Source organism: Siphateles boraxobius, unplaced genomic scaffold (assembly GCF_051911475.1).
Source record: "Siphateles boraxobius isolate OS27281-9 unplaced genomic scaffold, OSU_SipBor_1 46, whole genome shotgun sequence".
NCBI classification, from domain to species: domain Eukaryota; kingdom Metazoa; phylum Chordata; class Actinopteri; order Cypriniformes; family Leuciscidae; genus Siphateles; species Siphateles boraxobius.
In genome coordinates, this window is record NW_027509097.1 from 15,433,026 (window position 1) to 15,454,629 (window position 21,604).

General features: G+C 40.4%; 1 protein-coding gene across 1 annotated transcript; it reads right to left on the reverse strand.

Annotated features, from left to right (window-relative positions):
• Positions 1 to 9,807: 9,807 nt before the first annotated feature.
• On the reverse strand, positions 9,808 to 12,158 carry LOC143710279 (uncharacterized). The gene is made up of 4 exons (XM_077201263.1): positions 12,083 to 12,158; positions 11,359 to 11,486; positions 11,133 to 11,225; positions 9,808 to 10,305 (listed from the first exon to the last, which is right to left on the reverse strand). The coding sequence occupies exons 1-4, from the start codon at positions 12,156 to 12,158 to the stop codon at positions 10,000 to 10,002; spliced, it is 603 nt and encodes a 200-aa protein (XP_077057378.1). The 3' UTR covers positions 9,808 to 9,999.
• Between the last annotated feature and the right edge of the window lie 9,446 nt (positions 12,159 to 21,604).

The following is a 21,604-nucleotide window of genomic DNA, read 5'->3' on the forward strand; positions in this document are numbered from 1 at the left end:
GAGGTAGCAAACACTTTGTTCCATTATCATTATTTTTCATAATGACAGTTGTCATAAGGCCCTCCGTCATCATATATGCATTTACTAAATGTAGTTTGTGCACTAATTACTGGGTCAGAGTACACAGCAAAGCAGCATGTACTGTATATTTATCCTACTGATGAAAAATAATGGAAAAATACACATGAAGACCCAACCCTCACTATTCAGCAAAACGTTAAACTGGCATTTAAAAATGTATACATAAAATGCCGTTTTTAAGCCACTTGACTTTTCTTTCTTCCAGAGTCAAATTCTTTTTTAATATCCTTTTCTACAAAGTTGTTTATGAATGGAGTTGAATTTGTGCTCTTATTTTAGAAAAGTTCAGAAAAATATTGTTTCCAAATTCTTCTAAAGCTTTTTTTTTTTACAAAACAATATAATATAGTAAAATATTATAGTGAAAACAACATTATAAATAATATTTTCAGTAAATATATAAAACAAATGTAATAAAGAAAAATATTAAATATTGAAAACGTCTCAGGTTACGACTGTAATCTATGTTCCCTGAGAACAGGGAACGAGACAATACGTCATCGACGTTATTGACGTAGGAACGCCTCAAGCGTGACAGGTGTCTGAAATCAAATATCAACTCACAGCAATCATGTTGAGCGGCGACAGCCCGCGCATCATAAGCTAGAATGATGAGCGCGTCAATCTGGATGCATAAAAGGGCGCCTTGAAACCGTGACAACATCCCATCGTCTGAAGGGACTGTTGCAGGCAGGTCCCGAGGTATGGCAGGGAGACGTATTGTCTCGTTCCCTGTTCTCAGGGAACATAGGTTACAGTCGTAACCTGAGACGTTCCCTTTCGATTGGAACTCAACAATACGTCATCGACGTTATGGGGAACGAAATACCCACGCCGCCATACTGAGGGGAGTGCATGCCCAATGGCAGTGACAACTGTCAGAACCAGTAATACAAAGGACACTTAAACCACTCACCCTAGGTCCCGTTGGGCTGTCAGTGACAGCACTCCCTACCGATCATAGCCCAAGCTAATGAACCGAGAAAACTGCCAGAGCATAGTTAATGGGGGAAATATCTGGGCCAGTTCAAATGTTCAAACTTCCTAATAGAAGGGGTCCCTTCTAGGGAGTGTGGCTAGGGGACTCAAGGGACACCCAGCCAGTCACTATTCAGGAGAGCATGCCTCCTGACATGCCACCAGGCTGGCCTGGTGATCTATCCTAAGACGCACAGTCTGGCCATTGCCTGTCTGTCCGAGACAGAGCCTCTGGAAACTGCCTTGGCATCCAAAACTGAAGGCCTGCAAAGCTGGCAGAAACCATTCAGTTCCGGATCACAGAGACGGGACCACCTGGAGAGTGTAACTCAACCTCAAGAAATGACGGAAGTCGTCCACTCAATCCGTGGGTCTACCCAGTGCTTGTCCTGAACACTGAGGAAGTAAGAGAGGGATCAAAACCAGGAAGGTCTGCTAAGGCCAAAGACCTGATTACCCCCTATGTGGGGAGCTCCAGTACCTGAGAGCTCACATTCGGAAGGCCGGTGAGGCCTGTAACCTGACGACCACAGTATGTGGGAGCTCATAACCAGGAAGGCCGGGTGAGGCCTATAACCTGGCGACCACAGCATTAGGGAGCTCATAACCAGGAAGGCCGGGTGAGGCCTGTAACCTGGTGACCACAGTATGTGGGAGCTCATATAAGGAAGACCGGTGAGGCCTGTAACATGATACCCAGTATATGGGAGCTCATATCAGGAAGGCCGGTGAGGCCTGACACCTGACGACCACAGTATGTGGGAACTCACATCAGGAAGGCCTGGTGAAGCCTGAAACCTGAAATGTGACAACTGGTAACCAGGGAGGCCTTGGAGGCCTAAAGCCTGGTGACCACTGAATGTGGGAGCTCATAACCAGGAAGGCCGGTGAGGCCTGTAACCTGACGACCACAGTAGGTGGGAGCTCATATCAGGAAGGCTGGTAAGGCCTGTAACCTGATACCCAGTATATGGGAGCTCATATCAGGAAGGCCGATGAGGCCTGTAACCTGGCGACCATAGCATGTGGGAGCTCATAACCAGGAAGGCCTGGCGAGGGCTGTAACTTGGCGACCACCGTGTGTGGGAGCTCATATTGAGGAAGGCCTAGTAAAGCCTGTAACCTGATACCCAGTATTTGGGAGCTCATAACCAGGAAGGCCGGTGAGGCCTGTAACCTGGCTACCACAGTATGTGGGAGCTCATATCAGGAAGGCTGGTAAGGCTTGCAACCTGATACCCAGTATATGGGAGCTCATACCAGGAAGGCCGGTAAGGCCTGTAACCTGGCGACCACAGCATGTGGGAGCTCATAACCAGGAAGGCGTGGCGAGGCCTGTAACCTGGCGACCACAACATGTGGGAGCTCATAAACAGGAAGGCCGGGTGAGGCCTGTAACCTGGCGAGCACAGAAGGTGAGAGCTCATATCAGGAAGGCTGGTGAGGCCTGTAACCTGGCGAGCACAGTAGGTGGGAGCTCATATCAGGAATGCCGGTGAGGCCTGAAACCTGACAACCACATCATATGGAAGCTCATACTCAGGAAGGCCAGGTGAGGCCTGTAATCTGGCGACCACAGTATGTGGGAGCTCATATCAGGAAGGCCGGTGAGGCCTGTAACCTGGCGACCACAGAATGTGGCAGCTCATAACCAGGAAGGCCGGTGAGGCCTGTAACCTGGTGACCACAGTATGTGGGAGCTCATATCAGGAAGGCCGGGTGGGGCCTGTAACCTGATAACCACAGTATGTCGGAGCTCACATTCAGGAAGGCTGGATAAGGCATGTGACCTGACATATGGAAGCTCATAGCCTGGATGGCCTGGTGAGGCCTGTAACCTGGCGACCACAACGTGGGAGCTCAGCTCACCTTACAATACATTACCTTTGCTTACCATTTAACATGTCCCCGGCTCTGTACAGGAGACGAGTTCTGAAAAAGAAGTGAAAAATTTTATTTGCGCAAAAAAAACATTTTCACTCAACATAAAACCTGCAACGTGCGGAATGAAGCACACCAGGACTCCTCAGGAAACCTGAGTTCTACTGTTTCACAAGCCAAGGGAAGGCGCTCCTATCAACCAAGCTGAAGCGGGCCATCAGAGAATTCTTGAACTCATCATGGGCCCCGCCCCAGGCCTGATGTAGGAGGAGCCTGGGAGCGATGGTGGTTAGGAGACAAGGTGGTCCCTGAGATCCCGCCTCCCGCGGGAGTTACGCCTCCTGCGCGCCCTGCTCCCCCTGCTAGGAGGAGGGGGTGCACGGGAAGCGACACTGGCCTTCTGGGTCCGTCTATGATCCTAAGACCACGACGGACCAGGCCCTCCCGCCTGCCTTGGCTGGGCCGAGGACCTCCGCGGTATGCAGCTCTTAAACGCCGCAGAGCGCGCCCTCGCCTCCCTGAACTCATCGACCACCGTCTCGACAGAAGGTCCGAAAAGCTCGGAAGGCGAAACCGGCGAATCGAGGAGAAAAGTTTTTTCTTTCTCCCCGATGTCAGCCTGATTGAGCCACAGATGCCTCTCCGTGGCCACCATAGCAGCCATCGCACGGCCGATGGAAAACGCAGACTGCTTGGTGGCCCGGCGAGTCAAATCCCGGGTGCGGCGCAGCTCCGCGACCGCGTCAGGGGACAGGCCGGCCCCCTGATCGAGGTACCACAGCAGGTCGGCTTGGTAGGCCTGAAGGACCGAGAGGGTGTGAAAAACCGCACCCGCCTGACCTGCTGCCGTGTACGCTGTGCCATTCAAGCTCGAAGTTGTCTTGAGCGGCTTGGATGGCAGGGCCGGAGCTTCTAGTGAAGACGACTGACCAGAGGCGAGATAGTTAGCCAACGTCTCGTCCACTGGCAGCATCGACACATACCCGTGCCCCGCGGCTCCCTCCACAGCAGCGAAACTAGCCCGCTGATGTAGATAGAGACGCGCGGAGAACGGGTTCTTCCATGCCTTCTCGATCTCAGAGTGGAGATCGGGAAGAAATGGAAGGCTCAACCGAGCTGGTGGCTTACGGGTGGGGAGGAACCGGTCATCCAACATACCACGAGTGGGTTCCTCCCGGACGCGCCTCCACTGCAGCTGCAATATATCCGTGGCGCGCCCCATAACATCCACCAGCTCAGCGTTCACTGGGCAGGAGGGCTGAGATGGTTCGGTCTCAACCAAACTGACATCATCAACACCCACCTCCTGTCCGGTCTGAAGAGAACCAGTTACAGATCCATCAGAGAGAGAAAGAACCTCCTCAACATCGACCTGTAACTCACCCTCATCAGCTGGTAGATCATCTGAGATCTTAACACCCCTCTCCAGATGATCTGCCAGCTCCATCTGAGAACCCCACGAGCTTAACCGCCGCTGAGCCTCAGCCCGAGCAGGACCGGAACCGCGGGGTTCAGATGCCGTGCCCACTTCCCTCGAGAAGTGGGACAGACGAGAGCGGAGAGTTTTGATCGTAAACCTCTCACAGTTCGCGCAGAAAGCTCCCTCGAGAGCTTCCCGCGCATGCTCTTCACCCAGGCAGAGCACACACAAATCGTGTGAATCTTCCGGTGTCAAATATCTAGGACACGGATCAGCACACCTGCGGAAGGTATTACGCCGCTTCTCTGTACGCTTCATTTTGAACGTTGATTTATCAAACAGACAAACAGTCCCTGAAGACGAAAGGATGTTGTCACGGTTTCAAGACGCCCTTTTTATGCATCCAGATTGACGCGCTCATCATTCGAGCTGATGATGCGTGGGCTGTCGCCGGTCAACATGATTGCTGTTAGTTATTATTTGATTTCAGACACCTGTCATGCCTGAGGCGTTCCCCATAATGTCAATGACGTATTGTTGAGTTCCCTTCGAAAGGGAACCACTATATATAAAAAAACATTTTTGGAAATATTTAAGAAATATTTACAAAACATAATATAGAAAAATGTGTATTGAAAACCACTGTGTGCGCAGACGTCAGACAGATATCTTTATGAATGTGTTGACTTTGTGTTCTTAGTTTGTGAAAGAGATGAAAATATGTTTTAAAAATATTTTTGGTCACACTGTCTTTAACTATTATGAAGTTATATCCAAAAATAATTAGGTACAATGTACTTATTGTGTTCATGTTGAATTGCAAATAAAACACTTTTGCTGTTATCGAGGTGGGATACGGGTAGGGTTAGGGACAGGTTTGGTGGTATAAGTAGGTCTAAGTGCGGGTTAGTGTATAAGGGAAAGGTGAACAGTGCAATTATAAATGGATTCACAAAAATGAATTACAGCTGTAATTACATTCAAGTATTTTTAAATATAAGTACAATGTAAAAACACAAATGTACACAGTAAGTGCATTGTATCAAATAATTAATTTAAATGTTAATACATACAGTATCAGTTAAAGACACTTATAAAATACCAAGTATGGACATATTTTTAGTAAATATTTCAAATCAATTTAATTTTAAAAAATACTAAAATATTTAATAAACATATAACATTGTAAAATATTAGGTGATGAGCCAAAACATTATGACCAGTCACAGGTAAAGCGAATATTGCGAATATTGCTGTCAGGGTAGACTATATGGTAAGCAAACAATCAGTTCTCATAATCAACATTGGTTGCAGGAGAAATGTGCAGAAATAAAAAAGATCTGAGTAACTTTGACAAATGCCAAATAGTTATGGCAAGGTGACTGGGTCATATTATCTCTGAAACAGCATGGCTTGTGGTAAGGATTTACCAACAGTGGTCCAAGGAGGGACAAAGCAGCAACAGAGTGCACAAGGCTCATCGATGCATGAAATTTGCATGTGCCACCTATCTTAAACATTATTGCAGACCAGGTACACCCCTTCATGACAATGGTGTTCGCTGTTGGAAGTGGCCTCTTTAAGCAGGATAATGCACCCTGTCACACTGCACACTTTGTTCAGCAATAGTTTGAGGAACATGATGAAGAGTAAAGGTGTTCTCCTGGCCTCCAAATTCGTCAGATTTCAATCCAATTGAGCATCTGTTTGATGTGCTGGAACAAGAAGTTCAATCCACGGTGGTTGCACCTCATAACCTATGGGACTTGAGGGATCTGCTGCAAACGTCTTGGTGTCAGATACCACAGAACACCTTCAAGGGTCTTATAGAGTCCATGCCTAGGCGGGTTTTGGTAGCACGTGGAGGACCAACAGGATATTAGCAGGTCAAGTCAAGTCAAGTCATCCTCATTTATATAGCGCTTTTAACAATGTAGATTGTTTCAAAGCAGCTTTACAGAGATAAAATTGTAATTTAAGGTAACAGAGATTGGTTTGGTTTTATAGTGGCTCTTGAAAAATGTTTTTTCCAGCTAAAGTTAGTTTTGATTGATTCACTTCCGTCTAAATGATCATTTGTTATTAAATTAGGGTCCGCTAAGACGACACCGTTCTCTCTAAACAGACTTTAAACGTGAACCTGTGATAGACGCTGATGGCGTTCACATGCGCATTAAGCATCGATTCTATAGTTATGTGCGTTTGAATATATGTGCGCAGGTTTGTAATTCCTTACAAACCATACCTAAACAAACTACGTGTCTATCAATTTTGTTGCAGAATTTTTATTTTATCTTATCACTTTGGGTAGGTACGCGAACCGAAAAATTGGTGGTCATAATGTTTGGGCTCATTGGTCTATATATGTTTTACATGTGTTGTATTCAGTTCAACATTCAAAGTGTATGACTCCATTAGAAAATGGATAAATATATAAATGATTTGTGAAACTATTTATTCTGAGCAGTGGTGTATCAAGTCACAGAGCGTCAGCGTTATCCGGTGCGGTGCGAGGCGATGTGTGTGGAGACAACTCTCAGACACCCTCTCCAGTTTCACAGGATTCCACCCACTCTCTTTTCCTCTCTCATTGGAAATGAATTAAGAGGGTAACTTTTGAGTGGTTAACTTTTCTCCCAAGCAGTTTTGGCTGTTATCTGTCTGCACCATAGAAATAGGATAAGTGGTATGTGCATAAAAAAAGTCTCTTTCCCTGCTAAAAGCCAAACATAGGGGTGGAATGATGATTGAGTGCAGTACAGTACAGGTGGAGATAAGCAAATCACAAAATAAAATGTGCCACTCTCATATTATATAGATTCACATTTGCCATTTTCATTTTTTAAAATAAAATACCATTTATTCATCTTCTTACGTTCACCAGCTACTTATACAAACCGGAATGATAAGAGAGCTGAAATAAATAAAGAAGTCAGTCCAAACGCTATTAACAATCTAATACTGTAATCACTTCATACAGATGGAGATCTGTTTGTTTCCTCATCTCCCAGATTAACATTCATCAACTGAATACACTATATTGTTAAAAATGTCAGAAACTCAAAATAATTTATATTCAGTAGATTATGTTTTGCCACGATTCTTGCTAGCCAATAAAGTTTATAATTGCATGAGTCTGTATAAGCAGACACAGTCTGATACTCTTTTAGACTGACACAGTTTAAAATGCTTTGGCCTCATTGAAACAGCCTTCATTATTTGCCTGAAAGTTGCTAAAGGAGTATGAATGAAGGCAATGGAGAGAAGACTATCTGTGCTAATGTAGTATATATTAAGTAGTACAGTGGAGTCCAAAAGTCTGAGATTTCTAGTGAAAATGTTTCTGTTTTGCATTTTTCTAATTTATATTTTTCCTTTACAAATTAAATTTTATTAGCATAACAGTTAACACGAACTGAACAATTTACATGTTTTTTAGAATTTCTTTGGTATAATGTAAAAATGTACAAAATAGCATCTTGTGTTTCAATGGAACTAAGAACATCTGACCGTCTCTGTACAAGGATTTCAAAGGAGTTCACTTATTTATTTAAATAGTAGCCAAGAAACAGTGAGGGATCTTAAACATAGCATAACATTCTTTATTGAGCATTTTTCAAAATACTAAAACTTTTTATTGGATCCAAAATTTTCAGTGTGGACCCCACTGTCTATTTACCAAGTCATTAAACTATGCATGTGCTCTTGGTTCATATGTTGTAAAAGATATTGATGGTAAAAAGGTTTGGATTGGTGTGACTGACAGCGCTAAAGAAGGGACATGGACATGCAGGTCAATTGAACCACGGTGATCTCTGCATGAGAAGTCACTTCCCATGACTGATTATTATTCAATAACTTCTTCACACATTCAGTGTCATATCAGAAAGCAGCACTGGGATTCTAATGCAGTTTTTTTTTTCTTTTGCGATTTTAACGCAGTGATGACAACTGCGTTAATAAATAAATGCATGAAAATACAGTAATAAGCCATGCAAGTCCATACTCTCATCGATGATTTCACCACAAACATTTAGAATAAGAACAAGATCTGTAAAATTAATCTAGATAAATACTCCATCACTAGAGAGCAGTCTTTAAATGCAATATACGTATTAATATTCAAATAAAATCATTCTTCACTGATAAGTTCACCTTTTTGCTGAATTCAATGTAATGCAGTCCACTGAATACTAATGTGAGTACAAATGCTTTAAAACTATTAAATGTTGCCCTTGTTTTTCCAAACAATTTCCACACTGTAACGACTATATGTTGCTTGTCACAGAAACACCATATCTTAGCTTAGTGCCAACAACAAGAGCATCCTATAAATATAATTAAGGCAGCCGAATAGGGCACAAATTGAACTGCAAGGACCAGTGGAACAAACTGAGATAAAGACTTCAGAAATTTTCCAGGTCATTAAACAAGTTCCTAACCTTCAAAATTAATGAGACTAGCAGAATGAAACAAAGCTGTGTTCAAGCCTCAGATAGGTAATTATATATTAATATCTATATCACCGCTCCTCCTCAAATGTAAACATGTAATTGCAGATTAGTAATATCTCTGGCTTGCTTGCTTTCAGCTTAGACTTTTCCAATGTCATTACACAACTCTTTCCGACCTGAGTAATTACAACAGAAGGTGTTGAACTCTGCTGTAGACGAATGGGCCGTTTAAACGACAGTTTTCAACTAAAAGAAGGAAACTTTTTATGCATTTTGACAGTTTATTTAGACGACTATTGTGTTTTAAGGGCCTACAAACGGCTTTCTAAAAGTGCAAGTTTTTGAAAACTATAGCATTATCGTCTTTGTGTAAACTACAAACACACAAATCTGCTGAACCTGTGAAGTCATGCGTATGCATGTCTCGTTTCAAAAGCTGCGTCCTTCGGGGGTCACATTTGTCGGCTGCATACGTCATAAAGGATGTCATTTCAGAAAAGTAACAATTCTAAAATTCAACGTTATTGCTAGTGATTCGTAAATTGTTGTAATTTCTTTGTGACTTTAGAATGTAGTGGTTAGTTTACTGTAATGAAACAGCGTTTTAGTAGTTTTTGCAGGTCCCAGTGAACACTGTAAAAAGTAATAAGTTGACTTTACTAAGAAAAGCTGTGGAAACTGATTGCCTCAAATTTTTCAAGCAAATTAGGTCATATTTTTTGACTTGATACTACTCTCTACTACTTTGTAGAGTTAACTTGTGTATTTGTAGAGGTTACCATAAAACTTGAGTACAGGTACCTTAATAAACTCAAGTTTAGGCAACTTACAGATTTAAGTTGAGATTTGTAAGCAGAACTTAAACAAAACAGTTATTTTAACATGTCTGCTTGTTCATTTTACTAGAGGAATGTGTGGAAACTGATTGCCTTAAATTTCTCAAGCAAGTTGTACTCAAAATTCTAAGTTGAGAATACAAAGAAAGACAACAGATTTGGCAAAACACTAGAATGTTTATTTGTTCAACAATATTAATTTTAAAACATTACTTGGCCCGCCAACAACATTTTAGAAATACAGCACATAATGCATTCAAGAAAAAACAAAAAACTAAATACAATAAAAAGATCAATGTTTCTTTGTTTTTAACACCTTTATAAAGTGGTTGAAAGCAGAGCGTGTAAGTCACAGAGTTTGGTACAGAATGGCTTGTGGCCAAGGGACAAAATCACTCTCTGTATGAAGTCGAATGTGCTCTTCAATACTGCAGGATACTCTTAAGTTTAGAGCATAATTTAGTCCAAAGAGCAAACACATTGCTTGTGGAAGATTTTCAAGATCATCCACAACCACCGTACCTTCCAAAATGATTGCCGTTGTTGTGGCATCAAGATGCAGGGAGTAGGGTACGGCAGCGGTTGCAAAGTCCTCGGGAATCACTGTCAGAATACCTATTTCAATGTTGGACATATCTTCATTGTCATCATAGTCCTAAAAATGGGAATAGCATATAACAAAAATGAGGTCAAAGAAAGCCACAAAACATCTTTTAAAGGGATAGTTCACCCAAAAATGAAAATCTTGTCATAATTTACTCACCCTCAAGTTGTTCTAAACCTGAATGAGTTTTTTTTTTTTTTTTTCATCTGTTGAACTGAAAAGAAGATATTTTGATGAATGATGGTAACCAGACAGTTAAGAGTAGCCATTGACTTCCATAGTAGGAAAACATACTATGGAAGTCAATGGCTACTCTCAACTGTTTGATTACCAACATTCTTCGAAATATTATATTTTGTGTTCAACAGAAGAAAGAAATTCATACAGGTTTGGAACAACATAAGGCTGAGTAAATGACAGAATTTTTATTTATGGGTAAACTATCCCTTTAAGAGCACATACTCATTAAAATGTAAAACTAAATTAATAACACTGTATTATGTCTAAATGTAAAGGCGTTTTCAAATAGGACACAGCAGTGGATGCAGGGGGGAATACATACATCAAACAACTGCATGAAAAAACAAATAAAACTGAAGGCCAGTTATATAAATTAAAACTATCAAAAATCTATTGTCTTTCTTATAAATGTTTTTTTTTTGCATTTCTTTACGTAATATAAAATGTATCTTCTTACTGTCTTTTTTCCTCTAAATTCTTAATTTATCTTTCACTTTCTTTTCTCTAACCCTTACTTTGTATCAGTGTCCCGGTGAGTGTTTTTCTTGCCTTCATAACTCTTCTTGCCAGATATCAAAACTGTTTGAAGAACAGTTTGCCTGTTAAATAAGAATCACATCAGAGAAGAAAATACTTACAAAACATGTCTTGTAAAAATCGGTGGGGTCCTCTCCGAGAAGGAGTGGTAGGCCATGATGAACGGCTGTTCGTTCCGCATTGATGTTGGATTTCTGCAAAGTTATAAAAATTGATATTGAATAGAGCTCATGACACTAGCACAACACAGAGCAAAAAACAACAGCAAAAGCTACATTTGTTTTTCCATCGAAACATAATACAATTGTGATATGTCAAGGAGCTTACGTCATTTTGAATCTGCTGCAGAATCTTCTTAAGTTTGGAGCCAATGTCTCCAGCTTTAGCCTTGAGTGAATCTGTCCAGTTCTTGAATGAATTCAGTTTGCAGGTTTTGCCAGATATACAGCATGGATCTAAAAAAAGAAAAGAAAAAAAGAAAGAAAAGTAGGACAAACTGATATTACAAACTGACTTTTTACTGAAGAAAGTAAGTCCTAGTAAGAATTAAACACCAAAAGTGGTTAATGATCAATTTGTTTTGTAAATGTTCAAGATTAAATTATATAGGAAACCAATAAAGACTCGTGTGAAGAGGGCTGGCCAAAATAAGATGATAACTGATTGTTAGTTACACTATCGTAATTAATGCATCATGCTATTCATTTCCATGTGAACGACACATGAGCCTCGAACTTTCTAGAAAGAATGAAAGAAACGTTATAACGTTAGGCCGCACAGAATTTTTACATACAATGATAAACCCATAACCGATTAACACAGCTTATAAACTGTAGCTGATACATAAAACAGTGTTCAATAAAAATCTATTTTTGCAATCTAGCTAACGTTAGTAAGTTAAGCCACTTGTCTCAACTGGTCTCATTCGACATAAAACTACTTCAGTGTGCCTTTTCCTCTTACTGCACAATGAGCAAAATAAATTCTGTTTTTATAAGCAATACAATGACATTAAAGTTGAAAAATAGTTCAAGTGGCTAGCATAACTTACCTAGTTTTGCTGCCGCATCCCGAACACGAGATGAAGTTCTTCGTCGATGTCGTGTCGTCTTCTTCAACCGTCCCATTGCGAAAATGCGCAAATTGCGCATGCGCGAGACGAAAACGCATTTAAGAAATTAAAAGAGGAAGAGTTGTTTCGTCTATGCTGAAACTTAATAACCAACGAACAATAACTATATCAAGCTCTGTTAATAAAAATATAAAAGACTGTGAAGCAGCAGCAGCCGATTGGCTTGCAAATACTCTTTAATCTTCCCAGTTATTTTATAGTGTGAAGGAAAAAAAGATTCCGAACCTTTAATAAATAAATAAACACGCATGTGTGTGGTGTGTGCGCGCGTTAATTGTAGGGTATTTACTAAAAATGTTATTCATTTCATTATTATTATTATTTTTATGCAAATTATGTGCTCCAGAAATTTGCAACAGTGTGAACATGCCTTTAGTACAATACACTTACCAATCTTAAGTACAATGTACTAGATTTGTTTAGTTTAACTATTGCATCCACCTAAAAGTTCACAGTACACAGTATAATCAAGTTAAATCAACTAATTTTCCAAAGTAAGTTAAATGCACTAGTTTTTCTTAAGTAGAATCAGCAATTACTTTTTACAGAGATTTGTTTGATAATGTTGTCATCTGTATGCGAAAAATGCAAAGAAAACATTTTGTGTTTTATAAACATCATTGTCGTATAAACGGACCCTAAATTACAATAAAAATGCTCAAAATTCTTGATGATTCCCTCCAAAAAATATTCAACTAGGTTACTGTCATGAACGCTGGTGAAGATTCCTCAATTGGCCATCTGAGGTCTCACTCGCCTGAGTACTAACATTCAGTTTGGACTACATTTCCCTGTGTTGTTCTGCCGGTGTTTGACTGCTTTGGATTACCTTCTACGATTCTTTGCTGCCTGCCTACCACTTGTGTTTGCCTCTATTGTTGTTTGCTGCCTGCCCTGATCCTCTGCCTGTTATAACCACATTTACTGCTCTGCCTTGGATATTGTTGTTTGCCCTTCCTGGTATTTCGACCCACGCCTGTCTGTACTCTGAACTTGCTTTGTGTCAATAAACCGCACATGGATCCCACTCAGTCTTCGTTACAGTTACATTGATACACCTACTGTAACCCTCTACGCACACATTGGCAATGGAATCGCCATTGGCTTGTAAATTTTTTAGCTAACTTGACAGACTGATATAAATATCCACCAAATCAGCTTATCTTTGTAAAATGGCACAGCTTTTTCAATTTCTGAATGTACACTCTGAATATCAATCAATCAAGCAAGCATTATAATATTATGATAATCAAGCACTATTTAAAGGTAGAATTTTAGTACTTATAACTAAAACTTAGTAACCATGTATAAATGCATATTTGTCATTTTAAATAAACTTAGGACTGGTGGTGGTGCTTAAGATATTGTTGGTTATTCAGTGTTTCTGTAAAAAAAAGATAATAGTAATATATAATATGCATTATTAAAAGTTAATAGTACTTCGACTAAAGGCCGAAATACACTGCACGACTTCAGAAACAGATTTTCTGATTTTTTCAGAAATCAGAACAGATTTTTAAACAGGATTTCTGTATTTTACGACTTGGGACCCACTGAAACTGCTGCAAACAATTACTAAACAAAAGGCAGATTTTGCGTTTTCTAACACATTTATGTCATGCATGGCATGTGCGACCGTGCAGCTCCATCTAGTATATTCAAGTATCTCAACACGATCACACGTAAAGCGCCAAACTCGTGATCCGTGATCTGGATGGTAAGTTTATCCTCCTTTTTTTCTCCTTTTGTCTTTTTTTGTCTTGTAGGTCGTCTCCATTCCTCGATGTCTGTGACTTTGCACCCTTGATTTCCATTATCTGATCAGTGCATTATGACTGTATTATGTACAGTATTTATTAACAATGCAACATTTCTAAAACAATTCTAAAATCGGCTCAAAATAGTCTGTGAGTGTGCCGATGTGATGTAATTTTCTGTGAATTCTGTCAACTCTGAACGCACAAAATCTGCGGACTGGCGAAGACATTTACTGCCGACTCACCCAGATCTCAAATTGGGGGAAAAAGCTGAGCAACTGTTGTGTCTGAGCAAATGAATGTCACTGTATTGTTACAAATATAAGACAATGTTGTTTTCTTTGAAATACATCTGAAAAAATGGCCTTGTCTTACATTTGGGGACTAAACTTTTACATGTCAATAATACACCCGGAACAATTGGGAGCCCCAAATAAATACAGCGGAGTCATCAAACAACTCTCATTAAAGGGTAACTAAACCCTAAAACAACTTTATTTAGTTAATGATCTGTAATACTGGGGCTTTATTTGTTCATTGATTCGAGTAAATTTTTTGACATTTGGGTATAAAGTGTTTCAATTCTACATGTTGAATTTTGTTATTGGAAGTTGTAGTGACGTGAGCAGGCACCAGCTCACCACGCCCTTGGTACGAGCTCACCACGCCCTTGGAATAGGCTCAGCCCCTGGTGTAAAAACATCTTGTTCCGTCAAAACTACTGAAGAGAGTCAGGATTTGGAATTGCAAGTATTGAAAACAATCACGATAGCATATATTAGCATCTAGTTAGCATAGCATTTATATAGTTATTTATATTTATCTGTATTTAGTACAGTGGTTAGGATGGGAAATAGGTGTAGTGTTGCTGGTTGCAACAGAACTGCTGGACTGCATAGCTTTCCAGCAAACTTGGATATTAGGCGCCAGTGGTTGCATGCACTTGGCTTGGAAGACCGTGAGTTCCCCCTAGTGCTAGAGTGTGCAACCTCAGGGCTGGCCCGTGGCATAGGCGGACTAGGCAAATGCTAGGGGCGCCACTCAATAGGGGCGCCAAAATGAGTGAACGAGTGAATTTTTTTAAAAAAATTTTATTAATACTATTTTAAAAACATTAATTCAAAATACTACAAAATAAAGCAAAAAAACTCCACAAAAACTTAACTAAGCCCCCCTACTCCGGTCCGGCGCATCAATCTTCCCCCGCCCAGCGAGTGCTTGAAGTGCGTCAGAAACAAAGCGTGCGCGATCAGTTTACTGTTGGTACTTTGTTGTGTAGCGTCGCCCCTCGCTGCAGCCAATGTAGACAGCATTTATTTCGTTTGAGGGCACTTAACACACTCAAGCACCCCGTAGAAACGGGCCTGGCAGCTCACGCCAGGTCTAGACATGGTGAAAGTTACCTGATTGTGACGGATGGCCAAATTTACATGATATATATTAGAGTAGCATTATAGTCTGCAATAGATACAGTGCCAAACGGAAGAGAAGAGGATAAAGGGGGATAAAGACAGAGGTAATGTAATGAATGAACAGTTTATCTAATTGCATACTAGTAAGATATATAATTTAATGGCAGTTATTTTTACCTTAAACTTTGAGCTAATAATTGTTCTGAGTTCTCCAGAGGCCCCAGACAGTGTGATTTGTAACAATCACGTCAGTTTTTTTAGACGCATTCACTATCACTTTTATTAATTAATGTTTTACTCTAGAGTTGTGCAGTCTTGACTTGAATGCTAGGTGTAATGCTCTTGCTATTTGTGTTTAGGCTGTAATGTGTGTGTGTGTGTGTGTGTATATATATATATATATATATATATATATATATATATATATATATATATATATACATATATATACATATATATACACATACATATACATATATAGGATAAATAATCATGAACACAATGACAGGGCGAAATGGGCTGTGATGCATGGGGCACCATGTAAAATCTTGCCTATGGCAGCAAATTGGCCAGGGCCGGCCCTGTGCAACCTGCATTTTTTCGCGGGATTGCTTGTCCAACCCAAAGGAGGTGAAAATGGGCTTCTCCAAACAGCTCGCGCTGTAAAGTGAAGCAGTGCCAAACGCTGCTCCTCCTGCATGGATTCCACCACCACAGCGGCGTCTTGATGTGAGTGAGTGAGTGTAGTGTTACAAATTTATTGAATGTTTAATTGAGGTTCCAATACAATAGTATATAAACTGAGACAGTTTCGTATACTGAATTTAGCATTTTAGGTTATGATGGTGATGATATTTGCTGTGAAACAGTTTTCCAGCAAGAGAGTCCGGCAAATCCTGTTTTCTGTTTCTGTCAGATTACTGCTCGCTATCGAACCTGCTATTCCTGTTTCTCTCTATTGTAAGCAGATAACTGAAACTTTGGTAGTCTCACTGTTTGAATAGTTATGCTGATTGGGTTGGAATTGGTAACACTCCATGTATAGGGCAGGTTCCTAAACTGGTATACATCATTTACATGCTTTGTTCATCACAATGTTAAGCCCTGCCTCTAAATGTGTATAAATTGCAAGGGAACGTTTCCTTTAGTTAGACTTGGGTAAGATTTTGGACGAAGCAGACTACAGCAAACAAAGAATCCTGCTTAAAAGATACAACCCCGAGTCCCCTGGTCTTAGCTTCTGAGTTCCTAAACTTTAAAAGAAAATAGTTCACAACATTAGCATATATCTTTAATCACAATTTATGTTCCTTCCTATTAGGCTAAAGATAACCCTCTGGAGTCGACAAACGCCCCGGCGCGTTTTGATGGATTTTTTCACATAGCAGCAAAATAGACTTAAAATACTGTAATTTATGGTCATACAGACTTAAGAAATACAGAAAAAAACCTCTGAAATGTCTACTTTTTTACGTGTCCACTTACAATCGAAAGAAAACATTGTGCTTTTGTAAAATAAAGAAAATAAACAGGGCATGCTTTCTGCCTCTCCGTCTTCATGAACTTTGTTCCAGGAGCACGTCTCTAAACTTAAAACTCAGCGAATACTAGTCACACAGGCATAAGCAATATATCTTTATGAACATTTAAGTCTCTGCTATTAAATTATCAAATTCAAAATGAAAACAAATATTCTCTGTTTATGTAATCTGTATGAAAAGATAGAGATGTCAGTTATTCTCATTGAGTTACCCTTTAAGCAGCCAAGAAATACGGTGTGTCAGAGTGTAATGTTAGAAGATGGCGAGCCCAAAAAGACCGCTTCAAAGAAACTGACAGGCAAGTTTGTCAGTACGTAGCCGATAAAAAGAAATGTGGGGCAGCCCATAACCTGAGCCATCATCCAACTCTGAAGGCACTGCATATCACCAAAGAGCTGAACATACCCACCAGCGAGGCCCATCATTTATTATTTTGGCTATGTACTGACGCACTTGCCTGTCAATATCCATGAAGCGGCCGCTTTGATGCGGCATAAGAATGATGTGGCGTAATAGACAAGCGTATCTCCTGCCCTCTGACTTCGAGAAGAAACTGCTGTCTTTTCAACGCTATGTGATCGGTCTATGGAAAAAAACATTCATATCCCCTGGATCAGATAGATAATAAAGATCAAACACCTGTGTTTTTTGACATGCCAAAATCTGTCACTGTACATAAAAAAAAGTGAGAAATCAGTATATTGAAATCTACTAGCTAAAGAAGAACTTCAGGTTATTCTTATGGCAGCTATGCCATAAAGTGTTTATTTCTGAATGTGATTGTTGTTGGTACATTTTACTAGTATTTACCATACTTTAAATACAATATTTTTATTTTATGAAAAATATGCAATATAAAAAATTGAAAAGACAGGATTTGGCTTTCAAAAAATCAACAATAGCAAACAGGGCAACAGAGACAAGGCAGAGACAAACCAGATAACAGGCAATGGTCGGGGTAGGCAGCGAGAAGCAAGGTCCCTAAGCAATCCAAGTCAGAGCAGGCAGAGAACAAGCAGAAACGGAATACACAGTCCAAGGTCAAGTTAATAATAAATCCACAGGAAAAACCGCTCAGTAAAGACAGCCAGGAAAGGCAAGACTTCGCACTGATGTGGTGCGTGGAAGTAGTTTATATGTGTGTGTGAATGAGATGCAGGTGTGTGTGTGTAATCAGCGCAGTGCAGGTGTATGGTGTAAAGTGTAATCAGTCCAGGGAGGTGCATGAAGGGAAATGTAGTCCGTGATCACCCAGGGAGTGTGTGGCTAATCGTGACAGTAAGACTCTCTCTCTCTCTTTGAGTGTGTGTGAGAAACACAGCATTCTCACCAAAGCGACGGCGAGTCGTGCACCTTCACACTAGAGTTTATGGTACGCAAAACTACTGAATTTAATTGAAACAGTACAGATCGCTTGACAGAGAGTGATACTTTCAAGCGCTCAGTCAGAGTGTTCAGCAATTGATATATATATATATATATATATATAACTTTGTAAGGAACTCACCTTTTTTGAAATATTAATAATCCCATAATATCTTGTTATTATCAATTATAAATATTTGGGTCAGTTAATTGGATTAACTTGATGTGGCTGAATTAATATTACAATCAATTAATCAGTTCTTCCAACGAACTCTTTTGATTATTAATTTATTCTAAGAAAAGGGTATCTTCCATGACCACAGAAGAATAATTATTTCTTCGCCTGTACAGTACTTTGAGCCAGCAGCAAAAACCGTGATCGTAAAGTGACTTGTATTGCAAACAAAACAGAACCAAATACATATTATGTACAAGTTTTATTAACTAAATATAGATATTTATATGAATATAAATAAACTAAACAACATACACACATGAATACATAAATAGGTTAGTGATTGGATGAAATTGGAAACCGGAAGAGGGTCTATGAGAAGAACCATCAGAATTTCATTTTTACATTTCATTGAATTGAATACTTGCATTTGTAATGGGAACAATTCTTGAAGTTGTTGAAAATTGAAGTCGTTGATGGTTCCGGCAGTGTCAAGTGGAAGTTGGTTGAGCGTTCTCTTTCTCCAGGAACGCATTGCTGGTTTGGTCAAGGCCTGGGACTCTGTTGAGGCCACGCCGAGCACCCAGGAGAAGTGAGGAAGTCGGAAGGATGGGTGATTGGAGTCGTTGTTGGTTGGAGTCTTTGCTCCAAAACTCTTGAGATTGTCCTTGGTTCTCTGTGAGAGAGTCATCTCTCTCCTGCCTGAGCCCATATCTGGTTGGAATCGAGGCCTGCTGGGCCCTGGGGCCCCCGTGGAGGGGAGGGGGTTCCCCAGAATCACCAGAACAGTGTTGCGGCTGGATGAAAGAACTAAGAGAGGGAGGTCACATGTGGACTGTCTCTAATAAGGCCTGGAAAAGATCCTCCCCTAAGGGTTGAACTCGACCAATCAGAAAGGTGACATGTCTGAGAGGGAAAGTGGCTCTTAGTTGATTTACGGATCTTTGTTCCCAGCATGATTATACGTTCATTAATGCTCAGATAGCTATAACACATCCACAGTGCATTCTAGAAGAAGGTGATGTACATCAAAGTGTGAGTCATTAAATGAGGATTAATTAGGTAGGAGGCATGATACAGGTGAGGTTACATTGATCGTTAGTTGGTTGTATACCAGGATATATACCATAATATATACCTAATAGTACACGAGACAGTAAACCATTTACACTGTTTCTTTCACAGTTGTATGCATGTTCATTTATAGATCAGTTAGTCTATGATTAATGCAGCAAAGTCTGTTTTAAAGAGGTGTAGGGTCTGGACCAATCAGACACACACTAATTATTCATATTCACTATATTTAATGAATATAAAGGTCTATGAAACTCTCCCCCAAAACTAATCTCACAAATGAAGTTACTTTGTCAGCCGGGTGTCCGGTTACAGAACACTTTAAAGGGTTAGTTCACCCAAAAATGAAAATTAAGTCATTAATTACTCACCCCCATGCTGTACCAACCCCGTAAGACCTTCGTTCATCTTCGGAACACAAATGAAGATATTTTTGATTAAATCTGAGAGGTGGATCACTGCTACATAGGCTGCCAGAGGGAATGAAAGTTGACGGCCCAGAAAGTCATTAAAGAAAATGTTTAAATATTCCATGTGCCTACAGTGGCTCAACTATAAGTTTATCAAGCGACGAGAATACTTTTTTCCCGAAAAAAAAAAACATAATAACGACTTTATTCGACTATTCCTTTTCTTCCTTGTGGGCCTGAGACGAGAGTTCAAGAGATTTCCACGACGCATGCGCGAGAACTGAGAAGAGAACGTTCTTCTTCTAATACTTCTTGTTCAGTTCTCGCGCATGCGTCGTGGAAATCTCTTGAACTCTCGTCTCAGGCCCACAAGGAATGAAAAGGAATAGTCGAATAAAGTCGTTATTATGTTTTTTTTTTTCGGGAAAAAAGTAGTCTCGTCGCTTGATAAACTTATAGTTGAGCCACTGTAGGCACATGGAATATTTAAACATGTTCTTTAATGACTTTCTGGGCCGTCAAGTTTCATTCCCTCTGGCAGCCTATGTAGCAGTGATCCACCTCTCAGATTTAATCAAAAATATCTTCATTTGTGTTCCGAAGATGAACGAAGGTCTTACGGGGTTGGTACAGCATGGGGGTGAGTAATTAATGACTTAATTTTCATTTTTGGGTGAACTAACCCTTTAAGACTGATAACAGACTTTACGACCTCAAAGGAATGTGGCCACATGCGCCACATGCTTAAGAGAGAGAGACCATCTTTAATTAAATAAACTTTGCGGTGTTACTCTGATCTATGAAGGAACCTGCCTCACAGAAACTGTGATGATTTACTGTCTCGTGTTCTATTAGGTATAACAACATGGTATGTTTGATTGGGGTGTATGTGGTTGAACGACCACCCAACGGTCAATATAACCTCACCTGTATCATGCTTCATAGCAAATCCTCATTTAATGACACACACTTTGATGTACATCACCTTCTCTTAGAATGCAATGTGAATTTGTTATGTCTATTTGAGCTTGAATGAACAGTCTAAGCATGCTGGGGACAAAGACCATAAATCAACTAAGAGCCGCTTCCCCTCTCGGACATGTCACCTTACTCATAGGTCCATTCAAACCTTAGGGGAGGATCTTCTCCAGGCCTTATTAGAGACAGTCCACATGTGACCTCCCTCTCTTAGTTTTTTCATCCAGCCGCAACACTGTTCTGGTGAGACTGGGGAGCCCCCTCCCCCTCCACGGGGGCCCCAGGGCCCAGCAGGCCTCGATTCCAACCAGATCCGGCCTCATGGAAAAGAGAGAAGACTCTCTCACAAAGAACCAAGGACAATCTCAGGAGTTTTGGAACAAAGACTCCAACCAACAACGACTCCAATCACCCATCCTTTTGACTTCCTCACTTCCAATCATGCGTTCCTGGAGAAAGAGAACGCTCAACCAACTTCCACTTGACGCTGCCGGAACCATCAACGACTTCAATTTTCAACAACTTCAAGAATTGTTCCCATTACAAATGCAAGTATTCAATTCAATGAAATGTGAAAATGAAATTCTGATGGTTCTTCTCATAGACCCTCTTCCGGTTTCCAATTTCATCCTATCACTAACCTATTTATGTATTCATGTGTGTATGTTGTTTAGTTTATTTATATTCATATAAATATCTATATTTAGTTAATAAAACTTGTACATAATA